Source organism: Lepisosteus oculatus, chromosome 4 (assembly GCF_040954835.1).
Source record: "Lepisosteus oculatus isolate fLepOcu1 chromosome 4, fLepOcu1.hap2, whole genome shotgun sequence".
NCBI lineage: Eukaryota > Metazoa > Chordata > Actinopteri > Semionotiformes > Lepisosteidae > Lepisosteus > Lepisosteus oculatus.
This window is the reverse complement of record NC_090699.1, coordinates 22,961,674-22,975,205: the sequence shown is the minus strand read 5'-3', so window position 1 is coordinate 22,975,205 and position 13,532 is coordinate 22,961,674. Positions and strand designations below refer to the sequence as shown.

Below are 13,532 nucleotides of genomic sequence, written 5' to 3'. Positions count from 1 at the left end.
TAGGAACTATTTTTCTCCAGGGTGCAATTTGCTAAATTGGACTGAAATGCTGTAGTTTTTAATACAAATGCTTTGGCATTTTGTTCTACTCCTTTTTTCAGTGTAGATTGTAGACTAAATTGCTATCTACAGTTAGAAGACCATTGTTTCTTTTTCTTTTCTTTTGTACCTAACACACTGTTACTCTGTTGGTAGGACATTATAATATTTCGAAGCGTCCAGTGTTTACAATTCAGGGCCCAGACATGTTAGACCTTCTGTACAAGTATGTGTATTCCATCAGTAATGTTAGACCTTTAATTTCTCCCTCTATTCCTGAAGGCAGAGGATAATTCGTCCCCTGCTGAGATTTGAAGTACTCACTGACAAGCAGAGATCACTAACAAATTCTGCACTGATAATGAGCATTAACATGAAAGGCATTCTGAAAGTCCAACTATGTGTTTTTCATTTCTAAAGGAACAACGGCATTGTTCAGTTCCTTTGCCAATTTTACAGTTATCCATGAGATTAAACACGTGTTTTTTTCATTCAGAAGCTTCAGAGTGTCTGCAAACACGTTTCCTTCATTATTGACCCTCAGAATAAGGTACATGGTACATTGCTTTGCACTCTTTCCTCTCAGCTGTGTTTGTTTTAGGGATCTCGTATGCAGACAAATATTGGCTCTGCTGCACATTTTCCATTTCCATTTCTCTTTACTGATGAGTCTCTGTCAGAATCCTCATTTTGGTCATTTCTTACATTCTGCTTTTTATTTTCAATTCTGTTTTCAGGATGTATTTTTCCTCAAGTTGTTTAAGAAATCCATAAATTAATTATTCCTGATGCTTGTCTATAATTTTTTTCCTTTTACTTTGCAAACAATTCTAGTAGAATTCACAGTTGAGATTTGTTGCTATATAAAGAGCATGACTTTGGAACTTAGTGGTAGTGTTACATAAAGGTATTGGGGGATTTTAAAATGGTAACATCAGTGTAACTAACAAAAGTTCACAATGATTTCAGCATTTTAATATGTCATTATGGTATTATTTTGTGCAAACCTGAATTCTTGAAAATGTCATTTGCCACTCTTTGCCATTTGCACCTCTTTGAGATGCTTGTGTCGAAATATTAAAATTTCATAGGTTGCCCCTGACAGTTGAGAATGCTTATCTAACATGAGCCTAGGAGCTTATTGATGTCCAATAAGGCAGACATTCTGGCAGGTTGAGCAGGTGTTGTCTGTGGAGATGTCTGTCGGTGTACTGCACATTCTGGTCCTGGAGAGCTCTGTTCGACACTCTTGCTTCTCGCTTTTGACATCGTGGGGTCTCCTGGTTTCATTCTTCGATATTCTTCCTCTGGTTCACTGGAGGGACATGATCTCCCAGGTGTGGATGGATCAATGTGTCTGCAGGTTTTCAAAGCTTCTTTCAAGCTGCCGAAGAGCTAGGATAAAATTTTAAATCTTTCAAGTCAAACCATTAACCAGCTGGTTTTGCCTATTAAGTTGAGTTGGATGCCTCCCAATACAATCCTTCAATACACCCCACAGATGGTGGGCAGGAGTTCTGTGGAAAGCTATACCCTGTACAACATACCTGTATGGTGAAAATTGCTAGAGAATTCTGGGTAATGATGAGGAAGATGGGGAAGAAGTGCCTCATTCTGAACCACTGCAGCCTCCTTCTGAAGAGGCCGTCAGTGAAAGATCGCTGACATACAGTGTATTTGTCATCAACTCATTTATGTGCATTCTCATTCCCTACAAGTCTGAATGCATACAAAATGTGAATAATTAATTTCAGTAACTACTTTGAACGCAGTCCAGCTGAGCTGATCATGGGATACAATTCAGACTGATGAAATTCACTGAACAAGGTCCCCTTTTTTGAATTCCTTTTACTGGAGTCGATGACAAAGGGTGTGATGTAAGTGATGTGACGATCAGGTGTTATTTCGGTATAATTCATTCTGTAGCATTTTAAAAGAATTATTATCAAAGAATCATTTTGCAGTGTTAATGAATAGGTTCTGTTTGAAATTCTGTTGCTACTAAACATCTGGCATTTGCTGCAATAACACAATAACACACCTGTACCTTCATATACTGTAGCTTAGACAAGCATTTGTTGATTATAAATGCAGGTACGTTCAGGGATAACATAAAACCCTTTGTTTTGAAATTAATCTTGGGAAAAAAAGACTAAGTGAAAGTTTTCGTGTTTTATAGCACCTGACTGTGACAAGGGAATATGACTCAGACTCTCTGAGACGGTACAGCTGGGCTGCAGATACCCTTGACAATGTGAACCTTGTTTCCAGTCCTATTCATTCTGGGTAAGTGCCAAACTGCTGTGCAGGAGGAAAACTTGTGTGTTTACAGCATTGGTCTGTTTAAGCTTGTTAGGTTACTGCTCAGTGCAATGCAGTACTGTATATAAAGTAGCTGATGGAGTGTTAAAGTTTTACACCAGGACTCTAAGTTTGCCATGTGGTATGTTCAATCAGATTCAGAGAAGTAGAAGGATGATATGACTGGGCTGGCCATCATAAGCCATAGGACAAAGTCAGGCACTGAAGTGATAACTGCACAAGTTTGGAGAGACAGCAAGGGATATTTTCACGTTTTGTATCAATAAGCATATCTTTGTGTGTAAAACGTAATAGCAACTAATTATGTGTGATAAACATTAATTATCAGGCACCTGATGGGTTTTGTTTGCTTTTACTGCAGTCCTTCTTTTCTTTTGTGCCTCACCCTGTGAAATCGTTCATTTCCTCCTGCTCAGTGCAGTTTCTTTTGCTTTCTTCTTATTTGCTTCATGAGAGTTGTTCAAATGACAATAATCATAACAATATTAATCAGAATAATGACAATAATGTCTTTCTTTACTTTGCCTTTCTACATTGTTTCATTTTATTTTGCAGCTTTTCCTCTCCACTTCCCCAGTATGACTCAAGGTGATAATTCTGTCCTGTTACCAAGCTGTTTCTTTTTCCTGTCTGAGTGTTTGTTTCATCTGTTTGGTCTTTCACGTAGAGTAAATGCCCATTGTAGCAGTACTTGCAAATCCCCTGAGAAGGATGCGCTTTGTTAAGAAGGTGTATCCTAAAGGGCTTAAAAGTTTAATATAAGATATAAGGAAACAACAGCATGTCCTATTTAGGTTAACACACCTGCTTGAAATCTCCTGCACCTTTGTACAATATCCATGTATTAACCCCTCAGATATGCAAAATGCAATGATGAAAGTGACTGCTTTGTACTGTAAGTTAATAAGTCAATTTTGACTGAATATTTGGTCAGAGTTATTTCTGTGATTTTTTTTTACCTATGAAGTACGGTAGTTTTCTCAGCCCTAGTTAAAAAGCACTCTATATGGTTAATTATTAGGAAGAAATAGTTTTAAACCTTGACATTTATGAATTAGTCATATTTAATCAATATTAACTAAAAAATAAAAAAGGTAAGATGTAAGTTTAAATCATTGAAGGAGTATAAGAGATGTGCCCAATTTTTTGTAAGAAGAAAATGTAAAACATCAATATTTGGTGTTTCTACACCCAAATCAATTACAGGTGAGAAATTCAAAACGCCATCTAAACTTGCATCTGTTGCATCCTAAACTTCTATTTATAAATGTCTTGCTACTTGCAAGGCCCTTATTTAGAATTACTGTTATTATAAAGCATAATGTGTTTAACCACATGATAATTTAATCATGATAACATGATAACTGTTATTATGTTATAAACAGTTTTATGATGTACTTATGTAATTTACGTATGTCCCAGGATCTAAATATATACAAGGAAGAGTTTCAGTCAGAAAAATCTGGATGAAGTCTAATATTTATATAGAGTAAAATCCATTACTGACCAGTTAATTTTAATTCACTCTTCAGAGCTACAGTATATATCTTGAGTGCTTAACCTTGGCAGCGTTCCTAAGAAATTATTTCCAATTGTGTTAAACCACATCGCTCCCCATTAAATTTCTCCTGTTTCTGTGATTTCAAGCCTTTCGAACATAGCAGACAGAGGTAAATTTGCAACAGACTTACCGTTTTAAAATGATGGAGTGAGAGGTGGGTTCACTGCCAGGGCTGAAAACTCAAAAGCACCATTTCTCACTCTTTCTTTCTCTCTTCTCTTTTTTTTCCTTTGGAAATAAAGAGGCTGAACGTACGTTTCGGCTGTAGAATCCCGACACGGGACACTGGCTCTGTGGTTTAGTGAAATAACTGGACGTTTCCCTACACCGCTTGTTTGCCCCTCCAGGTTTCTGGTCAGTTTCATGGTTGACGCTCGCGGCGGATCCATGCGAGGCAGCCGCCACAACGGCATGCGGATCATTATCCCGCCGCGGAAGTGCACCGCGCCCACGCGCATCACCTGCCGCCTGGTGAAGAGGCACAAGCTCGCCAGTCCCCCGCCCATGGTCGAGGGAGAGGGACTCGCCAGCCGGCTGGTGGAAGTCGGCCCCGCGGGAGCCCAGTTTCTGGGGTGAGTCGGGTTGGGCTGATTTATTCGTTTTTATTTTCTTTTATTTTTCTGGCTTTCTGACCCATGTCATGGCCCGCCATCTTTTTTACCTCCTGCGGCTTCAAGAGTCAAAGAATGTTTTTTTTAAAAAGAAGGAGAGAGGAGAGAGAAGACCACTGTTCTGCCACGCAGGAACACCTAATGCTAGGCCGTAGGGCTCTGCACGAACCACACCAGTGTCCGGTTGCCAGGGCAGGAGGTCAGGAGGTGTTTTATATGCTCCACATCGACACCCCCCTCCCACATTACCCTTCATTGCCGAACCAGTTATTCCATCTGTCAGGAAAAGAGGACTACAAAAAAATAAAACAGCTAGAAAAGTGGACTGAAGGAAGCCAGGCAGCCAAACCACTGAGAAGTTAGCAATTTTTATTCCTGAAGCAGTGCCTAGATGGGAGTTACAGAACCCTGCGGGAATGACAGTTTGTTCTTTATCCCCCTCTTTGTTTCTCTTGTTGCTGCATGGATGTTATTCAGTAAACTGCACCTTCCCTCCAGCCCCCCCCCTCTTAATGAGGGAGAGAGCATGGTTAGCCGAATCCTGCAGCTCGGGCCCCGAGGAACAAAATTTATTGGGTAGGAGAATGTTTAGAAAAGACGCAAACTGTCCGGGCAAATTATTACTACTTTTCTTTTTTGTAATTGGTTTTTTTTTTTTGGTCACTCCCATGTTTATTTATTTTTTTCTGTTTCTCTAAAGCTTTCAGTTGATTTTTCTGTCACTGAAAGATCATGGTGGCTTGACTTTTCAGAGCTGTGCTAACCCTTCTGCGCTTTGATAGGCATGATGCACTGCAAGCATACTGCTGTCATGACTGCTTTACTTTTTATACTTTTGTAAACCTGATCTCCCACAGCTGCATCAAATACATTTAAGTCCTCAATGGAAGGCTTTTAATTTCTCTGAGTTATGGAGAAGGTATCTGGTGACTTTAAAACTCTGAACCTCTTCACAGGTAAATTTTAAAGGGGTGTAGGAGGAGAAGGTGTGGGCAAATAGCAAGTTATTTAAATGTACTTAATGTACTATAGTACAGACAAAATACTACAACTTAATGTTTAAAATATGTAGCTTTTCAGGGTAAAAATATTTAGTGTTTTTTCTTTTAACAACCTGCAACATTCAGAAATCATTTACTTCTTTAAGCATCCATTAAATCTGATATTCATTTGCAGTACTTACAAAATTAGGATAACAACCCTCTATGTGTTACGTAGCTGTCATTTTTATCTTTGGTACCTTCTCTGTATCAGTTTGTTTTTACATTCAATGTCATGCACTAAATTGTAAAATCATTTTTTGTACTTAAATGTTGGTTTAGACAGTATAATTCTTGTTAACTACACAGATTGTGTCGTAAAGCAAAGCAGGGTTATGAGACCCAATAAAATTCAAATTATAAATGAATGAATCTTAATATTACAAATTTTCAGAATCGTACAAATGTAAAAAAGTAATATACAATATATTAATCAAATAAGAATGTAAATTAGAATATATCAGAATCAGAATATAAATAATATATATCAAATATAGTGTTATATTTATCATCTAACAGGAGTCTTGAAAATGCTCAGCAAAAAGTTAAAATAAATTAAATGATTTGCAATCCCACCTGACTCTACAAGTTAAACATTTTTTTACTGGCTTTGTTGTCATTACTTTAAGGATTTTAATGTCATGTGATTTGGACTCGTGACAGCAAATGTCATTTACCTGTAATAAAGTTGCAGTCTGCATAGTTAAACAAGAATACTGTCTTAGCATATTTGTTAAGAAGCTGCAGAGTCCACACTAATTGGTTTTCAGCTGTCTTTCTAGTAATCTGCTTTTCAAGTCTGCCTCAATATATCAGGCTTTTATGTAACTGTACTGTAATTTTCAGACATTAAGCGCAAGGGTTTGCTCGAAGGTTGGAGGATCAACAAAAAGACCACATATAGACATTTCAGTTTGAAAAATTAAAGATGCCATCAGACCCACACCTTGCTCACGGCTCACCACCCAGTGTCAGAGAGTGACCAGTTTTAACAGCAAACCTTTTGTCTATCAAGCACCCTGGTTTAACAAATAACACCGCATTGTGACATAAAAATGAAAAAAAGACAAAGAAATGGAAAGTTTAGCTGGGTGATAGTTAAGTAAAATTAATTCTACTCTGCAAAAGGTTGATTTTATTTCTAAAGATGCTTGTTTGTCAGATATGGGAAGTGGTAATGTGGCATTTGAGATGTGCTGCATTATCCTTGGGTAAACATAGCAACACCTTAATTCAATCATGTAAACTCACTTACTTTTCTTCTTCAGCTTTTTCTTCACAGATACGATTTGGTATAAAAACCCTTGCTACTAGTCCAAATTATTGCTCTTTTGTTCCTCAATATTAAAAAGGATTATGCAGCTTTTCTGATGCTTTGATCTGGTGTCAAGTGAAATTGCATTCACTTTTTTATTTTTTTAATGGAGCGTTTTGTGAACTGCTACCCGCTGTGAGATAATGAGTGCAACTTATAGACTGCAAGTCGATCAGAGTGTTGAGTTTTGCACCATTGTTCATCTTTTCTTCCTCTTTGGGAATAATACATGCCAGCATCGAGGAGTAATCGATGACGTATCCCACTCCAAAACCGGAGAGGGAAGAGAAACATGCCGCTACTTGGTCATGCTTTGGAGTGCCATTGTTAAATGCGTGTATTTTTTCCAGCCCTGTGATAGTGGAAATTCCCCATTTTGGATCAATGAGAGGGAAAGAGAGAGAACTTATAATTCTGAGGAGCGAAAACGGAGAAACGTGGAAGGAACACCAGTACGACTGCAAATCGGAAGACCTTAATGAAATTCTAAATGGAATGGATGAAGGTAGGTGTCCAATATCAAAGTACTTTGGGACTGAGATATTTTTATGCGGGAGTTGTAAATAGCAATAAGTGTCAGGATGAATTACAAAACCAGATGGCAAAGTGACTTATTTACTCTTAAGAGACAGGGTGTATCCGTGTTGCGGAAGCACCTTATTAGTGCTCTGAATTTCATAAATAGCTGAGACCCCTGTTTCATCTCCTTCTAATTCAGCCCCTGAACCAAAATGGAGATTTAATAAACTCGGCCAAATGTAGAACTATTTAAAACATGCCATGCTGTTAGCAAATTAATTCCAGAATAATTTGATTATAAATTTGTTTGCAATTTTTCATGCTTTCCTCAATGTTTAACTTCTGGAATGTGCCGTCTGACATTGGCATCTGCGGTCAGCACACGTTTTGGGTAAAAACTGTTTGCTTCTACAGAACTGGACAGTGCCGAAGACCTGGAGAAGAAACGTATTTGCCGGATTATTACTAAGGATTTTCCCCAGTACTTTGCTGTGGTGTCCCGGATTAAGCAAGAGAGCAATCAGATGGGTCCAGAAGGGGGTGTCCTGTCAAGCATGACAGTGCCGCTTGTCCAGGCCTCCTTCCCGGAGGGAGCGCTGACCAAGAGGATCAGAGTGGGCCTGCAGGTAGGGAGCACACTGGGGCCCTCAGTGTCAGGATGGTGATTGACCAGACCAAACGAATAAGCATCAGGCTGCACATTCCCTTGTGTTTCATCCAAAATGATTTTGCATACGCAGAAAAGGGTCATTTCTGGAAAGTGTTCCAGCTTTACTTCCATTTCAGAGGAGGTACCTGCACTTTACATTCAGCTGTAACTTGAAATTCCTGAAATTACGGTATAATTTAGCATTAACCGATTGAGTGCTTTAGGATCTGTTTGATGCCTAAAAGTGGTCTGGACAACCACTGTTTTTACCTCCCCTTGCTGTTTAGTATATGTCACTGAACAATGTGGGGTAACTATACCAGGAGATTCTTGAAAATGGATAGGCATAGGTGAAATCCTTTTTTTCCCCAAAAATCAAGTTTCTCGTAGATGCAACAAAGCTAGGACTATTGTATTGAGGGGATAGTAAACAAAAACAGTTTTTAATTAATTTTATCAACCAAATTGAAGGTTTGAAATTTTATTTGTTTTGGATTTTATTCCATTGACTAAGTGAGAACATAAATTAGAATTAATTAATGAAGTAAAAGTAAAACATAAACTCTGAATTTGGGAATTCTGAAGTAAGAATATTGTGCCAGCTCCCAGAACTAACAACCATATCATTTTACAGGCTCAGCCAGTTCCAGATGAAATTGTGAAAAAGATTCTTGGCAATAAGGCCACGTTCAGTCCTATTGTGACCGTCGAACCCAGGAGGAGAAAATTTCATAAACCCATCACCATGACGATTCCTGTACCGCCGCCATCTGGAGAAGGCGTTACCAATGGATACAAAGGAGACACTACCCCAAGTCTGCGACTGTTGTGCAGCATAACAGGCAGGTTTAGCAAAAAAAAGAAAGAAAAATAACAATGTATATTTATAGTGTTTGATGTCAGAAATTCCATTAGGCACACAAAGCAGGACAGATAGTCAGTCTGATAGATCACAAGAAATTCTTGGTCATTTCTGGTATTATGTCCATAATAGGGCCCATATTAAATTTAAAACATAACCCAGCCAAGTAGTTTCCAAACTTGGTGTTTATGTTGGCAGCTTTCCAAGTAACGTAAGAAGTTTCTGGCACACAGGAAGGTGCTCTCTAGTGACAATCCTGGAATTTAGGATTGGCTTGTGGAAGTTTTGCCTTAATGTGTGCCTAGGTCAGCATACTAAGTAATGTTTATTACAAAAAAGCAGGGCTAGGATGACTCAAAACAAAACATTTTTACCTTAACTGGCAAAATGTATTTATTTTAATGTTGTCCTATGACCTAGTAATTAGGGAAGTATTAGGGAAGGTTCAAAGTTTTCTTCAAGCAGAGAATTTGAGTTTTTTTGCTGTATCGTCAAGCTATTTTGTTGTGTACAGGAGGCACATCACCCGCACAATGGGAGGACATTACAGGAACTACCCCACTGACGTTTGTGAGTGACTGCGTTTCATTTACAACAAATGTATCTGCCAGGTAAGGCTTCTTTAGAGAAATATTCTCCCAAAAGCTTTCAAACATGTCTACAAGACAAGTCCTTAAAAACTCAACTTATTTCATATGTAAAAAATGTTGGTGTGCTCTAAAAAGGTTAGATGTGACTCAGTTGAAATCATGTGCTCGGTTTGGCGTTTCGAATTTGGAAATCTCCTGTTTTAAATTAGATTATCTTTTGTCATATGCTTTGGCTCTTAAAGCCTCTGCACATGCCAGGCACCTCTGAAATTATTTAGTATTTCAATCATTTGGTTGCTTGGCTACATCATGCTGTATTTCATATACAGAGCTCTGAATCATTCTGTGAAATGCAACTGGAACAGAAGAACATAAAGGTTACAAACAAGAGGAGGCCATTTGGCCCATAGAGCTCATTTGGTAGTTAGTAGCTAATTGGTCCAAGGATCTCATCTAGCACTGAAAGAAGCCAGGGTATCTGCGTCAACAGCATGGATGAACAGCATGTTTCAGACTCCAGTAGCCTTTGGTGTAAAGAAATGCTTTTAATTCTTGGTTTTAATTGCACTTACACGTATTTTCCCCCCTTTTTCTTTTAGGTTTTGGCTTGCAGACTGCCATCAGATCCCAGAAACTGTTGGCTTAGCTTCCCAGCTCTACAGGGAGCTTATCTGTGTTCCATACATGGCGAAATTTGTGGTCTTTGCCAAAATGAATGACCCAGTGGAGGCCCGACTGCGATGCTTTTGTATGACAGATGACAAAGTAGACAAGACTCTGGAGCAGCAGGAGAATTTTGAAGAAGTTGCCAGGAGCAAGGATATAGAGGTTTGTTTGGATCTTCGAAAGAAATTATTCTTTAGGTTTTGCATTTTATGCTGGAATTGCCATGCTTCAAAGGAAGATGTTTAGAATTTGAAATATATGAAATATTGAGACTTATTCTGCACTCTTGTTCCTAAATATTGTTTTTAGGGTGAATTCACTGAAATTACATAAATTAATAAACCATGTATAAAATACAGTAGTATTTTTAACATATCTAGCATATCTTCACTGCAGGAACAGCTTTTTAGAAAGTAGTTTGTAAATGTTATGATTTGAACAGTCATCGTTAGATTTTTATCCTGTCTCAGCCAGACTATTGACAGCCCTAGTTATCTTACCCAGAGGCCGGTGTGATTTATGGAACAATGAACCTCGAAGATCACTTATCTTTCTTTTCTAGGTTGAACAGACAGAACACAACATTTTTCTTTTCTTTTTTTACATTAATGAATAATCAAGGCCTGCTTTTTTTGCAGGTTTTGGAAGGGAAGCCCATCTATGTGGATTGCTATGGTAACTTGGTTTCTCTGACAAAAGCGGGGCAACAGCTGATTTTTAATTTTTATGCATTCAAAGAAAACAGACTTCCCTTCTGTGTGAAGGTAATGTATAACATTCCTAAATTCTGGCGGTGATGTCTGTGGCTGATACTGTGCAAGAAGCAGAATGATGCATTCAACTAGTTTAACAACTTATTACCTATTAGCTTACCAAATTGATTGACTTCCTAAAATATGCCATATGCTCTGATTAACACCTCCTTTCAATCTCCTTTTATCCAAACACTTTTACTGCTAATAATCCTGATCCCTTTCATACTGAATTGGATCAGGCAGCTTAATTGGAAATCCTGAAACACAGTTCATGAGAGAAAAAAGCACAGATCTCTGTCAGTGAGGGTGAGATACGTTTAGCAGGAATAATCCTTTAAAAGGGCTCTCAGTAATAACTGATAAATGTTCTTAAACTGAACCAAAGTGCTTATGTAATATACTGTATAATGTAGTTATATATGTTTTTTTCTGTCAGATTCATAACTGATAAAATCTTACAATGTTAGTTTGAATGTAGTTGTATAGCAGAAAGCAAACATTAGTTCCACATAGTCATGCATTTGCTTTTCTAGAGAATGTGTCTTGTTTTAACGCTTTTCTGCTTTCACAGGTTAGAGACAATAGTCAAGAGCCATGTGGGCGATTGTCATTCCTCAAAGAGCCCAAAACTACTAAAGGACTTCCACAGACTGCAGTCTGCAACTTAAATATTACACTGCCTGCTCACAAAAAGGTACATTGTATTGTGTCGCATAGAAAACAATAAACTGACACCCTGAGTAGCAGATCCTCTGATTGTGACTTTTATCTGTTATGAGCCTCTTTGGTCCTTTGTTCTGGCTGTGTCTTAAACCTTTTCTTTCTGACTGGGACTTTTTTATTTATTACTCATGCTTGGCTGATGGTTCATAGGCTTTATGTGCTGTATAGATTGATTTTAATTTATGTGTTACTTTGCAATAAATGTTTTCCTTTTTTGCTGGCTTTGAGGTATAAGCTTACATTGTGTGCTTTCAGTCTCCCTTTTCATGTCCTGATATTTCTTTTCCCTACTGTCCATCGTATTATTCCCTGTTTCTGCAATGCATCTTGGGAACCAAAAGGAATTGGAGTCCGATCAAGATGAAGAGGTAATATATACACTCCATTGAAGGCATGAAGTGCAGTTTATCTCTTTGAAAATGTAATTCTTTTAGAAAAAGATGCATTCACTGAGCATCAGTACTGCCCATGGTGTAGACACAAATATCCCCAAAGGTAAAACCAGTTAATGAAGTTACTCATTGCCCCTGTTCATTGCATCATTAATGGCAGGCTATTCAAGGACAGCTCTAGTCCATTCACTCTCATGTTTTAAGGTGGCCCCGAGCTGACTTAAATCGGGGCCTCCTTTGTGATTGCTGCGCAGGGTTAGCAATTGCAGAGCCAGAGTTGCACTAATGTACTATATGTGACCTAAATTGTGAGCTGCCTTTCCTATCAAACCACAAGCAAGAATACTTAGATAACAAAACACTCCCAAAGTCACCAACAAGCAAAAATGGAAACAAATGGAAAATAAACAGGAGCTGTGAAGTTCACCATGTGAAACAGCCATTTAATATTGTCAACACTAATAGCTATAATTATAGTCATAGTTAATATTATCAGTGGTTAGCTTTTAAGTATAATAATGTGTGGTGTAATTTTGAACTAGTGTGACAGAAATGCTTCATGATATTGTGTTGTAGACTACACTCTATCAAAAAGAATTACAGTTATAACTAACTTTCACTTACTGTGGTTGCAAAGTGCTTCCATTAAAACTAAAATAAAAGCTTTGCTGTTGTAATAACCCATGTAAAGATTTTCCAGTATAGTCACTGGTATGTGTGTTCCATAATGAATTGGCGTGGTTGTTCTCAGTCATCAACAAGCTGGAATAAAATTATATATAGAAAATGAGCAAAGCCTGTGCAGTTTCCTCATGTTTCCCTTATAATCTGTGGCTTTGGTTTTCAACAGTATGGATACATCACCATATATATTAATGTATTTTTTATGGAATTGGTCCAGTAAATGGTGCAAGTGGAAAGTAAAATGTATCTTGTTTCATGTGTCTGGCAGTTGGATGCCAATATGAAGGGAAGCTTGATTGGTAAATGTGTATATTTATCAAATGAATATGTTTCAATGAAGATCTAGGAAATATATATTGTTTAGCATACAATAATGCTTATAAAAATCATTTGATGCTCCTATACATTGTTAGACAGTAGACTGCTATAACATAATCTAGATCAGTTAAGATATATTTTATTAAGCACTGCTCAGTGCTTAATAAATAATTAATTAATTTATTCACATACTTAAATTAATTTATTCACAGATGTGAATATGTTTGACAATAAAATTGTCATAAGATGGTTGTTGGTAATGAGTCTGAACCCTAAAATGTTAAAAAGCACTTAAAAAAAGCATTCAATCTTGTTTGGCTTTGAAGACATTTGGTGGCCTGTGTTCATTTGAAGTCTTAAAGGGAAATTAGGAAATATCAATACTGAGAAACAGTTGTTAATGAAAGTGGTGAATAAACCACAGATAACTTCGAGGGTTTGAATTGTAGTAGTACCACATTGCCTTGGAAAAGTATAAACCACCTA

General features: G+C 37.6%; 1 protein-coding gene across 50 annotated transcripts in view; it reads left to right on the top strand.

Annotated features, from left to right (window-relative positions):
• ank3b (ankyrin 3b) overlaps positions 1–13,532 on the top strand; it is a 202,948-nt gene that overhangs the window by 164,830 nt on the left and 24,586 nt on the right. For 32 of the 50 annotated variants that reach the window (XM_015346603.2, XM_015346595.2, XM_015346609.2 and 29 more), the window contains 12 exons: positions 536–589; positions 2,219–2,325; positions 2,917–2,949; positions 4,270–4,494; positions 7,239–7,393; positions 7,822–8,033; positions 8,691–8,898; positions 9,433–9,529; positions 10,108–10,336; positions 10,813–10,938; positions 11,501–11,623; positions 11,994–12,020. In XM_015346603.2, coding sequence (XP_015202089.2) covers positions 536–589; positions 2,219–2,325; positions 2,917–2,949; positions 4,270–4,494; positions 7,239–7,393; positions 7,822–8,033; positions 8,691–8,898; positions 9,433–9,529; positions 10,108–10,336; positions 10,813–10,938; positions 11,501–11,623; positions 11,994–12,020 — 1,596 coding nt within the window. The remainder of the gene's footprint in view (positions 1–535; positions 590–2,218; positions 2,326–2,916; positions 2,950–4,269; positions 4,495–7,238; positions 7,394–7,821; positions 8,034–8,690; positions 8,899–9,432; positions 9,530–10,107; positions 10,337–10,812; positions 10,939–11,500; positions 11,624–11,993; positions 12,021–13,532) is intronic. The other 18 variants (XM_069188963.1, XM_069188961.1, XM_069188960.1 and 15 more) reach the window with 6 other exon arrangements.